The sequence below is a fragment of the Rhipicephalus sanguineus genome, chromosome 3 (assembly GCF_013339695.2).
Source record: "Rhipicephalus sanguineus isolate Rsan-2018 chromosome 3, BIME_Rsan_1.4, whole genome shotgun sequence".
NCBI lineage: Eukaryota > Metazoa > Arthropoda > Arachnida > Ixodida > Ixodidae > Rhipicephalus > Rhipicephalus sanguineus.
This window is the reverse complement of record NC_051178.1, coordinates 219267105-219286613: the sequence shown is the minus strand read 5'-3', so window position 1 is coordinate 219286613 and position 19509 is coordinate 219267105. Positions and strand designations below refer to the sequence as shown.

General features: G+C 47.4%; 1 protein-coding gene across 1 annotated transcript in view; it reads left to right on the top strand.

The window, feature by feature from the left end:
• LOC119388314 (retinol dehydrogenase 12) overlaps window positions 1-19509 on the top strand; it is a 187807-nt gene that overhangs the window by 22225 nt on the left and 146073 nt on the right. Inside the window, exon 2 of the mRNA XM_037656014.2 lies at window positions 568-778. Coding sequence (XP_037511942.1) covers window positions 574-778 — 205 coding nt within the window. The 5' untranslated portion in view covers window positions 568-573. The remainder of the gene's footprint in view (window positions 1-567; window positions 779-19509) is intronic.

The following is a 19509-nucleotide window of genomic DNA, read 5'->3' as shown; positions in this document are numbered from 1 at the left end:
CTGCTTGTCCTTTCCTTCCTGCGCCCCATGACATGAGTCTTCTTCGCCTCCACATCCCTTTCTCGTGCTAAACTCGTCACCCTCACTTGGCATTGACGCCCCCCCCCCCCCTTGCTAAGCTTTCTTTTTGTCTCTCTCTATTGCTTGCTCTTTCTTTACTTCTCTCTCTGTGTGTGTCTTTTCTCTCCTTGTTTCTCCTTCTTTCTATACTTGTGTCGTTCTCTCGCCCACAGCAGTGCAGTCGCATGATTCCCATAAATGCCTTTTCGGCTAGCGGGCCTGGATAGCCTGAGTGGTTAGGACACTCGCAGTCTGACCGTAGGAACCCGGTTTTAATCCCGCCTAGCCAGGAAATTTTATTTCATTCTATTGATTTATTCTCCTCTTTCTATCCACTCATTTCCTCCTCTCCTTCCTCCAACGCGCTGCTAGGCGACGCACGGTGACGTCATAGCTCGGCGGGTACCCGCCCGAGACTGCGCCACGTGCCGTGCTGAAACAGCTCCGCTCTTGAAAACGTCGTTAAAGAGACCACAAATGTGCGAATGACACGTGTTGCCTCTGCAGCCGAGCATGAAGAGAGACATGGGCGTCGAAGAGCTGCCGACGGCCAGCCACCAGAAGGTGTTCGCCACGATATGGCGCACAGTGCGCGAAGCACTGTTTTTGCTCCAAGTGGGCACCTTGTGCGTACTCGCTCTCATGGTGCGCAAAGGTGTGTGCCGTTCCAACGCCAGCATGGACGGCAAGACCGTGATCGTCACGGGCGCTAACGCAGGTGAGCGGCATGCCCTTGTATGCGAGTTTTATGTCCACATCACATCGCCACTCGGTCATAGCTTGGCTGATACAGGAGGTAGCGCGACACCACGCGAATTCTCCAGGGCGGAGGAACCTGAGAGCGCCACATGTCCTGCACGAAGCAGGCTTAAGTGCTAGGGAGGGTCACCGACTTTTCCTGGAATTCCTATGGCTGGGTTAACACGACTGCACACCATTTAAAAAATAAATAGCGAACGCGTGCTGCTCCTGCATCGAATGGAATTGTTCTAGTGGCCGAGCTAGAGCATCGTATTACTAGAGCTCAGGTTGCGCAACTGCGAGAGCGTCTTTCTCGCGTCTTGCCCTCACGAATTTAAGAGGACGCTGACACAGTTTTGACTATTTTGCACTAACAAGCAGTCAAACTTGAGGTCTCTGCGAAATGTGTGCAGTTTATCAGAACGTTTTGAAATCTGCTAATCGTTGTAGATCTCCATACTCAGCCGCTCTTGCTCATGGCCTGCTGCGTGGGTGAGCGACGTCGGACAAGTGACCGATCTTATTGGATGACGTTACGAATGTCTTGCCAGCGTATTAGTGACTTATAATTACTGACGTTAGTGAGTGCGAAGCATTCTTTGGAATACCGAAGACATTTTGCCCCTTTCTATCCGTCTATCCAGCACATATACCTGAGAGATCTCGTGTTCGTCTTAACTGGGTATATGCCTAGGCAAAACTATATTTTTCCTCTTGAAAGACAAGGGGGGCCGGGCAGGCTGCCACACACGGTAGTCATCCGCAACCCTCTCTGCCCAACTGAGCATGGCCTCCTGGATGTCGGCTTTGGAGCTGCACAATGCAGCCTCCCGGTGCTCCACCTTACCTAATACTTCGTGGAGAGACGGGGGAGGTCACCTCCACATGATATGACTAAGATTCACCTTCGTTGCAGAGCAATATTTGCAGGACTGGTTGATGATGTGGCCAGGAGAGGGCAAGGGGCTCGCCACAGCACTTAGTTATTAGCGGCGGAAAGGTTAAACGGTCGACGCGGTAGTGGCTGCAGATGTCACAAAAAGTTATAAGGTGATCCCGTGCAGCGAACGGGGCCTTTGTCAATACGCAGTTTCGCTGATCTAATGCGTGCGCCGAGACCATGAACTGTCGGGCGCTGGCGTGAGCCGCTTCGTTAGCGGCAAGGCCCGCGTGCGCGGAAGGCCACATTGAAGCGGCATCTTGTTTCGGGGTTGCCCAGGAGGAGAGAGATGGCTGTTTCGGTCACCCTTCCCGCTCTAAAATTGAAGATGGCAGTTTTAGAGTCACTGGCAATTGCTGAACCATTTGGCACGCCAAGAGCTAGAGCCATATGGCGGCTTGCTCCTCAGAAGAGGAAGCAGAAATCGAATAATCAGTCTGGTCGAGAGAGCTTACAACTGAGCGGGCCAAAAAACAGGACCGGCACTGCATCCGGCAGCATCGACGTAGAGCAGTTCCTTAGAATTAAAAAAAAAACATGATTTATCCCTCCGTCATAGAAATCGGAATAACACGAAAGTAAAGCATCTCCTTACAGAAGTAACTGAATATTTACTGTACATTGAATAAGAGAGTTTGCACAATGTATATTGATGCCTGGCAGCTAATGGCACCGTTTGACGTGTATGCACCCATTTTGATGATTAGTGGTACATCTCCATCCCGACGACTAACGTCCATGTTAAATGATTAAACAAAACCTTGTGGTAGTTGTAGTAGTTAACGGTGAAAGCGTAATGAGAGAACGAGGTGTGATAGCCAGAAGAGCGTCGCATATTAGACGCAGAACTTGGTCGCCATCCCGCGGCATGTTAAAATGTGATTGAACACCACGGCTGCACTAGATGGAAACGCAAAGCGCGTCGTGCCGCCCCGGTAGCCCGGCCGCGATTTTTCTCGGGGCGAGCGCGTGAGCGGGGAACGCGGTGTTACAGCCAGGTGAGGCAGGCGCGCGTCGCAGAGCTATTTTCGGTTTGGATTAGCGTGATGCTATGAGCGAAGCCGACGCTTTTACGACGCTTGGGCTAATGTCGCCACCTCGCGGTCTGTTAAGGCATTGACAAAATTGAACTTCTATTGAAAACGCGCCGAATGGGACGGACGTGTAACGCGTTGCAGGCGCTAATCGCGGAGGCCATAGTAATGACGAATTACTTTGCCTCACCGCTCCCAGAGGGCAACACCACCCCGCCGACCAGGAGAGTGGTAGATATAAAAGGCGTGTTGTAAAGCCTCTAGAGTCTGTGACCGTGGCGCAGCAGATAGCGTGCCCGGGATCGGTTGTTACGGGCAGAGCGGTCGTGGGTTCGATGCCCGGTGACGGAACCTTTTTTTCTTTGCCATCTGATCGTGTAAATTTTTTCGACGTCATTTCCGTGGCGGAAATACGTCATTGAAGTCTTGGTGAACCCCGGCATAAAACACTTTCGTGTTAAAAAAATTAGGCAGATCCCACGCACTGTGGGAATCGATGTAATGAGAAGCAGGCAGCAAAGAGCTGCAAATATCGCCTTTCTTGTCTTTGAGGCAAATGATGTTATTCATGTCATGCCATCTAGTCCAATATATATCGTATGTTTCTCATGCATGCATGCGGGTATTTACAATAAGGTATATACTATGCTAATAAAACGTATATTTTGGTACATATAATGCATAACCTGCCATTTATGTTCGTAATGCACTGATTTTATGCCATAAAAATTTTGGTATATATTGAGTTAACAAAACAGCCGGAAGCGCACCAAGAGAGTGGCATGTAAATCATGCCGTACATGACATGCATGTCATGATTTTTATGTATACCACCTGTCATTTATAGTCGTCATACAGTCACTTCAGTTTAAACCAGTTATGGTGTATGTCAAGCTAGCGAATCGGCCACGAGCGCACCATTAGTGTGGCATGTAAATTATGACATGCATGTCATGATTGTCAGGTTATCACCTGTCATTTATGTTCGTCAAACACTCACGTGACGCAATAGCAGTTTTGGTGTATGTCAAACTAGCGAACCTGCCGCGAGCGCACCATGAATGTGGGATGTAAATCATGCCCTACATGACATGCATATCATGACTGCCATCTTACCACCTGTCATTTACGTTCGTCTACAGTGACGTCACGCAATACCAGTTTTGATGTATGTCAAGCTAACGAACCGGCCGCGAGCGCACCATGAGCATGGCATGTAAATCATGCCCTACATGACATGCACGTTACCACCTGTCATTTATATTCTCCATGCAGTCACGTCACGCAGCACCAGTTTTGGTGTGTCAAGCTAGCGAACTGGCTGTGAGCGCACCATGAGATTCGCATGTAAATCATGCCGTACATCACATGAATGTCATGATTGTCATGTTACCACCTCATTTATGTTCGTCATACAGCCACGTCACGTAATACCAGTCTTGGTGTATCTCAAGGTAGCGAACCACTCACGAGCACACCATGAGATTCGCATGTAAATCATGCCGTACATGACATGCTTGTCATGATTGTCATGTTACCACATGTAATTTATGCTCGTCATACACCACGTCACGCAATACCAGTTTTGGTCTATGTCAAGCAAGCACACCACCCACGAGCGCACCATAAGCGTGGCATGTAAATCATGCCGAACATGACATGCATGTCATGATTGTCATGTTACCACCTGTCATTTATATTCTCCATGCAGTCACGTCACACAATACCAGTCTTAGTGTATGTCAAGCAAGCGAACCGGCTGTTAGCGCTCCATGAGATTCCCATGTAAATCATGCCATACATGACATGCATGTCATGAACTACCTGTCATTTATGCTCGTCATACAGTCACGTCACGCACTACTAGTTTTGGTGTATGTCAAGCTAGCGAACCGCCCACGAGCGCACCATGAGCGTGGCATGTAAATCATGCTCAACATGACATGCATCTCATGATTGTCATGTTACCAGCTCTCATTTATGTACGTCATGGAGTCACGTCTCGCAATACCAGTTTTGGTGAATGTATAGCTGGTGAACCGCCCGCGATCCCACCACGAGCGTGGCATGTATATCATGCCCTACATGACATGCATGTCATGATTGTCATGTTGTGACCTGTCATTTATATTCTCCATGCAGTCACGTCACACAATACCAGCTTTAGTGTATGTCAAGCAGGCGAACTGACTGCGAGCGCTCCATGAGATTCTCATGTAAATCATGCCCTACATGACATGCATGTCATGATTCTCATGTTACTACCTGTCATTTATGTTCGTCATACAGTCACGTCACGCACTACTAGTTTTGGTGTATGTCAAGCTAGCGAACCGGCTGCGAGCGCTCCATGAGATTCCCATGTAAATCATGCCCTACATGACATGCATATCATGATTCTCATTTTGCCACCTGTCATTTATATTCGCCATGCAGTCGTATCACACAATACCAAATCTGGTACATGTCAAGCTTGTGAAACGGCCGCGAGCTCCCCGAGACCATGTCATGTAAATTATGCTGCACATGACACACCTATCATGATTTTCATGTTATGACCTGTCATTTACGTCTGTCATACAGTCACGTTATACCGTACCAATGTTGGCATACATCCCACTACCGAAACGGCCAGGAGAGCAAAACGTCGTAAGCGGCTAGATAGATAGATAGATAGATAGATAGATAGATAGATAGATAGATAGATAGATAGATAGATAGATAGATAGATAGATAGATAGATAGATAGATAGATAGATAGATAGATAGATAGATAGATAGATAGATACGCTCAAAATCGGAGATGTTCGCTAAGAAATGCTTCGCATTTGAAATGTTTCGCAAGAACGTTTGCACGCGGCCGTCGCTCGTGTTGCACAGGGTGCATGTTTTCGGGGAGCGGCGGAATTCATGCGTATTTGGTCAGGTGTACAGAGTTTGGTTTTAGTGGTATGAGTTGGCATGATACTGGCAGTTTCGACTTTCCATCTTCCGGTTTGTGTGTTAGAGAATATTGGGCGGTTAAGTGATCTTCGATGAGTTCGTCTAAGGTGCTGAATGTGCCTGTCCTGTCCATGAACCATTCGGTGGACGTTCGAATGGGTACTCTGAGAGATAACCTGTAGATTTTATGTAAGAGGGTGTTGACTTCGTTCTTTCCCCTATAGGTATTGATAAGCGAGAGAAAAAATTGGCCGCGTATCTGCGTGCTTCGCTGCAAATGTCATCTAAAGACGATAGAAGAGGCGCTGCGTGAGATATGAACGCCATCTGGCAATACGTCGGGAAACGTGAATGCTGTGTTGCGGGCTGGTAGTCCCGGCGCAGCAGCAGGCAAGACCGGCGGTGACCAATGCGACCGGCGGGGACGCCAGCCAGCCCGAACACGCGGTTTGGCGCGAAGCAGAAGAAACGTCCGCACTCAACGAGTACTCTCCACACACTCTTTTATATTCACGTCGCCTGGGTAAAGCAGGAATGCCAGAGCGGCGCCCCATGGCACTCGTACAGTGCAATACTGAACTGAAACCGAAACACAACAATGAGCTCGCGCAGAGGGCACGGGGGAAACCAAGTTTCGGCGCAGTCGCATTTTCAGCGCAGCTTAAGAAACTAGGGTCTCTAGAATTACGTATCTATGTATTTTCTATTAAAGGAACACACCACCTAGTACTTACCTAGTGATGTTGCGCCTCAGATATGCGTAATGTTTGCTTTTTGATCAACCATGTACACAAGTATGAACCTAGTGAGCAGTTCACGATGGCTGGCCCTTGTGCAAGTGGTTCAACTTTGGCCGAGTGGGCGAATCGAGGGACGTGCCGACAAACAGAAAGACAGACAGACAGAAAGACAGACCAAAATTTCTGCGTTTAAGTTCCCCAAGAAAGACTATCGTCTTTAATAAATGTCCAGGACGAAGGCTTGGCAGAAGAGTTCTGCCTCTCGCAGCCCACCGTGCCTATTGGATATCCGGCATGGTTCAATGGTGTGCGTGTTTAGTCGATTTCGTTCTATGTATAGCCCAGGCACCCTTTGCCTCTTTACATTTCGTACGGGTGTACTGCTTAGTGTTATCTGTATATCTGAGATGTGCTTTTCAGAGCCGCGATATTGCCGGGGAGGAGGAGCAGTTTAGATCTATCAGGTGCATGATACCCGCGCACATCTTTTCAGCGACACTCCGAGGCGTCTTCTGAATGTGACCGTTGGAGCTTCCTTTCATCCAGAGAGTGATGTCGTCAGCATAAAGGGAAAATGTGAGTTCTGGGATTAATCTCAGAGTTCTAGCCAGAGACATCATGGTGAGATTGAAAAGTAGACGGGATCAGAGTGATTTTTGACGCGTACCGAAACTCCCCGAGGAGTAGTACGAAGAATTCTCGTACCCAATGTGAATAGTGGCCGTGCAGTAAGAAAGAAAGGTGTATATTTAATTAAGAATTTCTTGGCCAGCGCATATAGCACTTAGTTTGGTCAGGATAGTGACGTGGCTCACGTCGTTGAAAGCTCCATGGAAGTCAAGATTGCCTGAACGTCCAGGCTAGAGTTTGGGATAACGATGTCAAGCTTGAAATATTGGCTGGATTTACGAAATGCTATAATTTCTTATCAGTTGCGTTCCTCTTGGCCACACCGGTTTTGGGAGCAAAGATAACTTTAGTTTCCTTGCACGCAGCCGGCAGGGTACCGGTGTCAAGGCAGCGGTTTGTTAGGGCAGTGATTCAGGTGTCATCTAGGCTGCGAGGAAGTTTTTTGTTATTGAACAAGTCAGGGCCTGTCATTGATGTGATGCGAAGGTTGGCAGTATCCGCCATTGGAGTATTGAGACCATTGTTTGGTGTGCCGATATATTTGGGTCCCTTGCATCGATACGCGGAAGGCAGGTGTTTGTCGCGGAGATTGTTAAAAGGGCGCTTAGTTGAGCTTCGTGTGAGTGAAATAGTTTGTTAATATGATGGTTATTTGTGAGGCGGGACACGGTAGGGCTTAATAAATGCCGCAGAAGTTTCCAAGTTTCCAGGTGATCGTCCATGCTTTGGGATTTTTGTCCCCGTTGTTGGCAAGCGAGCTGTGTCGCATACTCCTCAATTTGTAATTCTGAATTAGTACCAGACGCACAGCGCTGTGTGTGCGCGTGTTCTTCTCTGTCGCGTTCAGTCGTGCTATTCAAACTTCTAGTAAGTCTAGTCTCGCAGTTTCAAATATCACTCTGCGACCGTTTGAGGAGACATTGCTGAGCATTGCACATGTGAAGAAGTCAATCGTTGTGAAAGTATTGGGTTGTGGTATGCATTCTGTGTCGATTTGTAGTTGTACCCATTACGACGTGCCATCGAGCTCAGTACACGCTGACTATAGGCACAGGAGCACAAGAGTGTATGACGGACACGATTAACAGGTCATGAGATGAGTAACTCTAAATGTCTGTCGCGTACGTCATGAAACCCTTTTCCTAAGTCAGACGTGGTCCATACCCGCATACCTCGGTCAGTGGAATGCGGGTATGCGCCACACGTAATTCAGAGTCTGTAATCCACCCAGGAATGGTGAGAACAGACTTGGGAAATCTGAGCGTGATGGCAAATCAGCTTGTGTCGAAGCTGCTTCTGGAGTCGGCATCGTTTTCGCTGAGCGAGAATTCAGATTTGTGCAAAAAAGAAAAGTCGCTGCTCAAGCCGGAATCAAACCAAGGCATTCTGCATGCCAGTTAGGCGTTCTACCACAAAGCCACGCCAGTGTTTGGAACTGCTTCGGAATAAGACCCTGTACAGGCGTCATTTCGAGGCACCATCACTCGCGGTATAAGTGTTCGATATCCGCTTTGATAACAATGTAATTAACATTACGTATGTGCTAAATGACTCAGCATGCTATGGTTAAGTGTTGGTTTGATGACCCCGGAGGAATACTTATCACCATCGCCTTGTTCCGCGGTTGCTAATACTGGCATAACCGATCACTTCCCAATCTGTCTTACATTTCCTACTGATATGCCCGTAAACGACAGCAACTACTACACTTCCGTGTTTAATGCGGATGCCTTTGTTGAATCCATACGTAAAATTGATTGGTCGCCAATAAATTCCATGCATGATCCTGAAGCAGCACTAAATAAATTTTGCTCTTTATTTTTGATGGCAGTTTCGAGTAATACGCGTACTGTGAAATGTAGGAAAAAATATAAATACCCGCACAACCCATGGATGAAGGTTGGTCTTCTAAAAATTCTAAGGACGAAGGAAAACATGCACAAGAAAACAAAACGTCAGCCCTTTAACACTGCACTTGCTAGATGATATAGATGTTACTGTAAATTATTGAACATTTTGCTTAAACGGGCAAAAAAAGCTTACTACGAAAGTAAATTTGTACAGAATAAAAACAACCCCAAAAACCAGTGGCAGCTGCTAAACTCTTTTCTTAATAGGTCGTCTGGTGATGTCCCCATTACCAAAATAAATTATAATGGTCTATGTCTCTCGGAGCCGAATGAAATTGCGAATGCTTTCTCGGACTACTTTTCTTCCGTTTATTCTAGTAACAATCGACATGCGCAGTTGCATAGCACTTTACGCCGCACACCACAGTCGTTCTTTTTGTTACCAGTTACACCAGATGAAGTGTTTTCCACTATTAACAGTCTTAAAAATACCGGACCTGGTTTAGATAGCATCTCTGTGAGACATTTAAAACTAGTTGCACATTTTATTTCAGCCACATTGTGTAATATTATTAACCTGATGTTTATACACGGATTATTTCCTTCATTCTTGAAAAATGCCAAGATTGTTCCTATTTTTAAAAAATGTGACAAACAATTAGTTACTATCATCCAATTGCTATTATTTTCTGCCTTAGTAAACTCATTGAGAAATTATTCGTGAAACGTCTTAATAACTACCTAGCCAAGTTCCATTTATTAAAGAATAACCAATTTGGCTTCCGCCCTGGAAGTTCCACCAATCTTGCTGTGCTGTCTCTAACTGACTACATTAAAAAATGCATCGACTCAGGAAATTTCGTAGGATCTGTGTTCTTAGACTTCACTAAAGCTTTTGACACAATTAACCATCAAGTACTGTTGAATAAACTTGAGTGTTACGGTATAACTGGTCCTGCGCTAATATTCTTAAAAAACTATTTACTTGACCGACAGTATACGGTACGCGTAGCCGAAACATTCTCGGCAACTAAATGCATTAACCAGGGTGTACCACAGGGCTCAGTCATAGGTCCTTTGCTATTCATTTTATATATTAACGATCTTCCGGATTTTCTCAATTCATCCGACAACGATCATTGCATTTTATACGCCGATGACACCACCATATCTTCATCTGATAAATCTATTACTGTTCTCACTTCACGGCTAAATACTGCATTGAGTAACATCATGAACTGGTGCAGCATTACTTAGTTCTTACTTACTTAGTTCTTAATCCTTCAAAAACAAAATATATGGTGTTTAAGACTGCTCAAAGGCCCTTAACAATTATTCCAGACTTAGCGCTTGGGACTCATTCTATACCCGCTTGCGAAGACGTCACATTTCTTGGCATACATCTTGACCCTAAACTTACATTCCGCTGTCATTTCCACTATCTCAAGCATAAAACTTCGTTTGGCATCCGCGCACTAATCAAAGCTCGCCCTTTCTTTTCTCGTGATGCTCTTCTAGCGTTGTACTTCGCTTTCATTCATAGTCACATTAACTATGGTATCGTTTCATGGGGGAACACGTACGCTTGTCACTTGTCATCAGTACAACATATCCAAAATCCGTCAATACGCATTATCACTTCTAGTTCCATGCAATCTAATGCTTCTGTGTTACTCCACTCCTTCAATATCTTGCCTGTCATTCGCTTGTTCCAGTACAACATAGTCCTCTTATTTCACAAAAAGCTTCATAACAACCTCATGCATCCACTCGTGTCACGTGATGTATTGCAAGAATAAAAACCTGACGAGATTTGCAGCTAATAAGAATTTCTTGTTACGAACAGTTCACACTAATTACGGCAAAAAAACCTCTGCATTCACTGCTATTTCATTCTGGAATGATTTACCTACATCTATCAAATCTTGTGTTTCCCTTCCAGTCTTTAAAAGTAACCTTAGACATCACTGTCTGTACTAAGTGTAACCACGTCATGGCTGTTGTCTAAAAGACCTTTTTTTGCTTGTACTTTGAATTTCTTTTGTTGTGCTTTTTTGATGTTTAACTGATCTGTATTGAAATGTTTTATCTATATGTTTTGATTTTTAGGGGCGTAGCTCCTCTTAGTCTAACCTTGTCACGTCTCCGTTGTCCGGCGTATCTCCCGGCAGCCGGCAGTAAACGGCAGTATCTGTCCGGTGGTGGTGGTGGTGTGCGGCGTGACCACCCTTACTGCGCATGCGCATACCCTCTCCACACACCTCCTCCCCACTCCCCCTCACCATTCCCCACGTCCTCTACACCTCTCCCCTTTCCCTCTCCCCTTTCCCTTACCCCTTCCCCTCTCCCATAACCAGTCTTAAAAACGGAGGGGGCGTGCACACATGAAGGCTCCCTAAAGACAATGCGCTGCGACAGCACGTGATATGTATCGCCCTCTCCTCTCCTACGCTCCCCCCTCTTTCTCCTTTCCTACGGTCCACCCCCCCCCCCCATCTTGCCTCGCGGTGCAGCGGCGCCGACGCAGGCAGCGTCGCGAGGCAGCGTCGCGGCAGCGTCTTGATTGAAAAAACGGACCGCTCGCGCTGCACAACCGTTCACTGACCACCCCGCATATATAGGCACTGGATTTTGACCTCCAAGGTAGTGCGTGTGTGCGATTTCTCCTGTGCGTGATTAAACAATGAAAATTCATAGCGTACATGTAAAATTAAAGTGAGCGGCAAGTCGTCATAACTCTCATCGAACCTTTAGTATAAACGCGCCCGATCTCACGTCGGTGATGATGTACTGGGCAGAATTCACGGAAGATTCACGGTTTACCGATGAACCTCCGTTGCTTCGCCCACTCATCATCATTCACTCCGTGGATATGCTGTGATTTTTCTAATAAGTCTGTTCATTTGCTGCTGTTATTACCTACAATGCTTGTATAATGAACCGAGGGTCCCACTACAGTTCTTTTACTTTGGGACCCTCGCCTGTATATTCGCTAATCTTGTATTACCTTTTGAAATCAATAAACTGAAACTGAAACTGAATGCGTTGACGACCGCTTCTTATGCTGTGCAGTACATCATCGCTCCGTAGCGTGCAGTTCGTTTCGATAAGATCAGTGTCTGTGCTCTAACGTGAGTATCGACGTCACGTCTGACTATAAGTTACCCTTTAGGAGCCAGTGCAGTCCAAATGCCTTCTAAGCCCTCGGAATGCGCACAGCTACTTAAATACGCAAAAACGTCGATTCACCGCAAAACGCTTGGCTGAAAACAAAGGAAAATACAGCATAGACTGATACTCGCTTACTCCTTCGCATGAAATTAACTCCCACATTGTGTGGCATCTGCCGAATTATGATAAACATTTCTTGTTCATGGTCCTTTCTTTAATTTACTATGAATAAATGTTGTTCGTGATAGATGGAACATTTTATCAGACTCTGCGGGGAAAAAAAGTCAAAAGAGGGTCACGGCACCCTCACTCTCTTCGGTTATCCGTTTGACCCTTTTTGGAAGGTTGAAGTAGAAAATGAGAGCTAGCATTTCTGCAAGAACGAAAGAAGGGGAATTTTAAGGGCTCGTTTTTCTTTGCTATACACAACAATAGGCATAACTAATAGACAAAAAAGCCAAGGAAAGTATACGTCATATTATTTGTAGTATTTATTATGTACATGTGAAGAAAGTATATTGGACGAAAAGATAACTTGCCGCCGGCAGGGACCGAAACTGCGACCTTCAAATGTGGCGCCGTAGCTCAGTGGCGTCCACTGAGCTACGGCGGTGGTCATCCTGCCGTCCACTTTATGGGGTATATATGCGCATTTTAAACCTAGGAGTGTTAGCGCTGCTAGTAGCCATGACTGCGAGTGTTCCACATACGTCGTGCATGGCTATACAACTTTTCATGGCGGGTGACTTTTTTCCCTCTAACGAGTGTGTGAAGTTCCGAACAAACCGCGGCAGAGCTAACCCTAATGCGGTAGGCCTAACCTTGGGGAGGCAGCACGGGTAGGCCTAGGCCTATCCCTGCGACCACGGGCGCTTTAGCCCAAGATTGAGATCGTAGTGGGAGAAGAAATCTCTCAAGACGAAACAGGGTGCCTCGGACGGATGACTTCGGTGTAGCGCCTCCTCCTTTCTGTGCGTGGGCTCGAAGAAAGACGACAAGGTCGAGTGCGCGCTAAGTGTGCCGTTCTCGCCGATCGCCATGTTGTCGCAAGTCTGAGTATAGAGAAATATATCACTCTGTAGTGTGACTGAGTGTGTTACTCAATGGCCTACAAGTGGTGACCCCAACGTTTTCCAACGGCAACTTGCTACGCGACCGCACCGCGCTCTTGGATTCCTATGCAACGTTCTTCAAGGCAAGCTATGTCGCATCCACAAGACGCCACCGCTTTGAATGTTGTAACTTTCAAGCTTCCAGACTTTTTGCCGGCAGACCCAGCTCTTTGGTTCGCCACCTTTGAGTGCCCTTTTCCGGCGAAATCTTATCGTCTCGAAACAGTCAAAGTGCGACTGCGTTATCGGCGCTCTCACAACATCGAACGCCTCCATCGTACGAGACATCCTTCTGCAGCCAGCGGCTGAGAATCCGTACCACGCCTGGAAGGCAGCGCATCTTCACCGCACGACAGAGTCTCACCAGCATCGCATGAAACTTGTGCTCACCTCCGAAGGTCAAAAACCACTCAGAGGCTTCGTCGTATGCGACGCCTCCTTGGCAACGACTCAGCGTCAGCTGACACTACCATTTTCAGGTAGCTGTTTCTTCAGCGACTGCCTCATCAGGTACGCATCATTATAAGTGTATCGTCCACGATCCGCTTGAAGCTTTAGCTAAGGAAGGCAGACAGAATTATGAAAGTTGGCGTCCCACGCAATGCTGCTATCTACCGCTATTGCCACTGACACACCATCTCTTCACGCTCACCTTGAGTCGAATGCAAGCCTCGTGCGACAGGTTGCCAATGAACTGGCTGGATTTCATCCGCAGGCTCGTCACTCCCTACCTGAACCGCGACTTTATGGGCGCGACTGCCGAGTTTCTCCTTCACTGCCTCGGTCGCTTTCGATATGTTGGTACCAGGCTCGTTACGGTACTATCACCGGACAATGGCGTCCGCCTCGCGAGGCGATGAGAGTGGCGACTACTGCCTGCGATCGCAGCCCAAAACGTGGTGGACGGAGGCCGCACCGCTGCCGCATGGAGCGCGCACCGGCACAATGTTGCCAACTCGAGGCTCTCTCAACTGCTCAAGCACACGAATCGCATCATCGCCAGGTGGCCTGTATGTGACCACGGTCAGTTAAATAGGTTTCGAGCAAGCGCTGGCATGGCGGCGACCATGGCTGGGGCCGAAATCGAAGAGGACACCATTTGTCCCAACGGCACTCAAAACATCTGTGTGGTGTCTACTCCTCAAGAGAAGAATGCGTGCGCCTACGTAAAGGCACAGCGAGACCGACTAAGTGAAAGTGCGTACCGGGTCTTAGTGTACCTACCCGATGACACGTGCAATGGTTTCATGAAGGGCGTCGGCGTGGAGGCTCAACTGCGAGCATTAATCGTGAACCACAGCAACACAGGAGCCACGGAGGCCAAAAGCATCAAGAACACCATGGCCGTGGTAGTATTGTTCGAGGGTATGAAGGTGCCCTATTGTATAAGTGGAGGCTAGAGCATGTTTTGCTGCACGCTATAAAGGAGATACACTGTGGTTTGCTACGGCTGCGGAGGTTTAGGGCATCGTGTCGACGTTGCCCTAATGCAAACAGCAAGTGGTAGCGCACTTGAGAACAGAAATCACCAGCGGAAGATCATCAGTGCTGTCGTTGTGTTCGTTATGAGGAGTTCCACATCCCACTGCAGACAGAGCACGCAAAGAGTTCCCTACGTCATCAGAAGGAGAAGACGCCAACGCCACCGGTGCGCCGAGAAGACGCAGGTGGCCCGAGGAAAGCAGCCACGTGACTCCAGCGCCTCAAGGAGAGACCGCTCCGTCATGCCAGCTACGCAACGCCATGAGGAGCCGCTCGCGTTCCAGAGGGTGCACCTGCCGTTCCAGCGAACCGTGCTTCACCGAGTTAGCTAGGCTACGTTGGGATGAAATCTCTTCAGCTGTCGATGGATGCATGCGCAGACGGGGAAAATGGCATCTCTTTAAACACATGCCAAATGACATGCAGACCAAATCTATTCAAAGACAGACATTGTACCGTCTCATTCCCGAACACAGACAAAAGGGAGGAACAGAACAAACGCTCTTAGACGAGGTAGCGAATAGATATCTCCCACTAGGCGCAGCAAGCTCAGAGGAGTATCCCAACATAGAGTGTGACACGGAAAAGGACCTCGATCATCCCTCCACTGAGTCCGAAATTAGGGCAGTACATCACAACTTGAAGTATAGCAGGTCGGCCTCAGGCCCGGACGGCATCTCAAACTGACTGCTAAGGAACCTGGATGATAGGTCAATTGTGCTGCTAACGAAAGAGGTCAAAAGGCTTGGGACTTCGATAGGTCAATTGAGCTGCTAGCGAAACAGGTCAACAAGACTTGGGACTTGAAAATGATGGCTTCTCATTAAAGCAGGTGACATCCAAAATTCGATTGCGCCATGATTTTATCGCGACGTAAAAGCTCAACAGAAAGGGAAACTGTCGAAGCTTTCACGACGCTTGAAAACGAGGAAGCCAGCCTTCAACAGACACGTGCACAAGAAGAGAAGAAAGACTGCCACACACGCTCATCTTCATTCTCTTCTTGTGTACCTGTGTGTTGAAGGCTGGATTCCTCGTTTTCAAGCTATGTACCAACAGGCCCAACACCAGACACTTTCACGATGCGCCGCGCTGACGTTGATACCTGTGTTAGCGCTTCTTCAGTAACCTTAACAGATAAGGAGGTGTCGTTCACCCGGAGGAGGGAGACCCGTGGGTGTCAGATTGCGGATCGGATATCTCTTCATGTGTTTCTTGCGCATCATGTGTGAATGTTTTACCCCTTTCTTTGTGTGTATATATTTCGCAAAATAAACATTTGTTAGTTCGCGCTTGTTTTGTCACCTGTGGTTCTTTCTTCATCGTCTTTCCTGTCCTATACTCGGCGACAACTTTTCTTGGCACCACTGTGGAAGCTACAGAGCCAAAGTGCCTGCATGCGCGCGCGCCAAGAAATAGTACCTATATTTATTTTCTAATGCGAAAAGTTACCTCGCTCGAATAAATAAAGATTTCTTCGTTATAAAAAGAGAACGAGTATGGGAAGCCATTCGTGAAAAAAATGTTATTGTAAACTTCAAGTTTGTTTCTGTCTTTATTTTTTGGACAGCACCACGTTTTTCTCACGCCTGCACCACATTTTCCTCACGCCTGCTCTCTCAGAGTCTCAGTAACCATGGCGTCTGCGATGCCGCTTGAACCGTTTGGCCTGAACCGTGTGCGGCCGCAAACTCGCCGTTTCGTTCTCCGAAGAAGCTGTACCCTAAATGTGACAGAAAGTGGCTATCAAACCAGACCACGCAAGTTATCTGCAATGTCATCGCTGGAGTGAGGCGCCGTCAGCGTGACTCGTCTGCAAATGCAGTGTGCCGGACTGTCGCCGAGCTCACCGGAGTGAGTGAGCGAACAGTTAGGCGTATCAAGGCTGAAGCTCTGCGGGCCCAACTTGCCTCCCCGAAGCGCAAAAAATTGCATTTCTCGGGCCAAACTGAGAAGCGCATCACCGGCAAGACGCGGCTGCTGCGCTATTACACGTTTGCGTTGGCAGCATTGCGGCGCAAAGTGCACAGCTACTTCATGCGCAATGAGATACCTACGGCCGAGAAACTACGCTCTATGAAGGTGTGTGACCAGCGAAGCTTGATAAAATATTCTGCGTCAGTCTCTTTTTAATTAAGCGTGAGCTCTCCTTAAATCTAAACTCAATTCAGCGGCATCATGGTACTTGCATTCCGTATTTATTCGAATACAATGCGAGCTTTTTCTCCAAATTTTTGCTACTAAAGTCGCCCCTCGCGTTACAATCGTGATCGCGTTACAATCGAGGGAACACCGTATTCAGGCTGCGGTGTGCGCTTGGCGGCGTTCATCATACTGCCATGTGTCTTATTTTGTTGTCTTCGGACTTCACCCAGGCCTCGGAAAGTCTCAAGTTACAACCATCGCCGAAGGGGGGCGAAAAAATCGACCCCGTTTGCAGCTAAAAAACAAACCATAGTGGCTCCGTTCAAATCTGCCCTCGGCGACGCCAAAAAATCCACCAGAGGCGCCGTAATAAAAGCATATTTAAGAGAAATACAGCTATCATTCCTGCATAAAAGTGCTTTTTCTTGTGTAACTGAAAGTAATGTTTGAATGATGAGTAAATTTGTTGTTTAGTGATTGAAAACATCTCTGCCTTGTCGCTCACCGCTGACGGCCGGCGCGCGGTAACGAGCAAGCGGACCGTCGCTGTGACCAGTGACGAAGCGCAAAAAGTGCGTCGCTGCGTCTCGGGTGTCGCAGATAACGCGCAGAATATGCGCAGTTAGCGTCCGATGGTTGGCAGCTGGTTTGTTGATCCCCGTTTTCTTGCGAATTCTATCGTTAATGTTGTCTAAAATACGCATGAAAGTTTTTTAATTCACCGATGTAATCATATTGCAATTATGGTGGGCAATCGGTGTGCTACTGTATTGTGCCGCAGGAGCTGCGATACCAGCGAAGGCGTCAGTTTCCACAGGTTCCTCGACGATGGCAGGTACACGTACTTTCAAGCTCAGCGTTTTTCTCTCTGCTTTGTGACCTCGTTAACATATCACACTTCACTGTTCTCGCTTTTGAGTTGTATGCTAACACGTGTGGACAAAGCTGCTATTTCACTTGTACTTGCAAGGTCTGGTGGGCTCAAATGAACGAGTGAATTATGCGATGGCATGAGCACGACTTGGCCAGACTGTTGATGAAGCCTACTTTCCAGTGGCGATGTCACAATAAGAGAATGACCGGGATAGAAAATCGTTTCTCCCTTCTCTGTATTTCCGCACCTCTTTGAGGCCTTGCATATATCCCATTTATGGGTTGTTTCAGCGGTATCACGTGTTAAAATGCTCATGTTTTCTGCCATTCTGTAAGCATCCACTATAATGTGATTTCTTTGCGTGAACCTGCTTGGTATTCTCAGCCTGACCGCAATATGTTGTAATAACAACAAACCCGGGGGTCTTCAGGCGTACTCGTTGAAAGCAAGTACTGAAACTGTAGCAAAAAAAATGCTGATGCTTTACGCCTTTCTTACAATACAAGTTGGTTATTCTGAGCGCTAGATGACGGTGGAAACGGGCAACAAACGTCATCTAATTTGTTTTGTCTCTTTGAAGTACCGCGAAGGCTAGTCGTTTACGAGCTCACGATGTCTCAACAAGGACCTTTTACCGCTTGCTGACTGTCAATAAAGATTATCGTTCCTTCTACTCACTCGTGAATTGTTCTTACTGGTGTCAGTTGCCAATGTATGCCTTTCGGTTCCATGTAACCTTCGTACGCAAAGGTACTGCGTTCCGAAGGGCGCTTTGGCGTGCTGCTGGGCGTATCGACGCGCTCAAAACAAGCGGGCGAAAGATAACGAGACCTCCGTAGCCCTACGCGAGTCCCGGCCTCTTACGTCCACTTCTGTTTAAAAAGGATAGAATAAAAAACCAGCCGAGGCACCCGCGTATGCGCATACGCACCCGGTACGGAAGAAAAAACGCAGCCATTTGCATTTTTCTACCTAAAAAAACAATAAATTTTGTTTTCCGCTTCCTGTTTACGCAGCGCCATCTCTTGGGTGCCTTCGGTAGTTCCATGCGCTACCGCTGCTTATCTTTCGTACCGTTGTCAAGGCTACAGTTTCCCTTCTCTAAACTGGTTCTTTATTCTATGCTTCACCCGCAAAGACTGTTTAAATGCTCCGCGCAAACCGCGATGCGGTGTTCCAGAAGCGTCACGATTGTTTTAGATCTTTCCGTTAAAGGGGTGGTGCCACCAAATTTGTGACTTGCGCATTCTTTGCTGTAAGCGTTTCCTATAGCTCCAGGAAGCATGATGCACGCACCAAGATTCATGTATTCTCGCTAAATAACTTAATATCGCCTTTTGATTTGGACAACTTTCGGTTTCGGTTTCTGGGCGCCGAGGTTGGGCAGTGACGTAGTAGTGTAGGAGGCGTGGTCACGTGACCACACAAGGCTGTGACGCACATAGCCAGGAAGCGATCGAAACTCGGGGAGTGATGTAGCAACCGAAGCTTTGCCGGTACTACAGTGAACTAGAGTGTATTCTAGTTCAATACAGCCGGTACGTACGTTGCGGAAGTGGCGGAGGTCCGGAGGTCACTCACGTTACTACAGCAGATTTGGTGTGACGTCACTACAACTTTCGTTGCCCATCCTACAGATCTACGTCACTGTTGGCGCGCTAGCGATGGGTTTCGATCGGGAGAATGAGCATTTAGGTACACTTTCGAAGTGAATTAAAATATATTCTAAACGTTTACTGGTGTCCGACCCTTCGTGTGGAATGTCCTTGCATACAGAGGAAACCCAC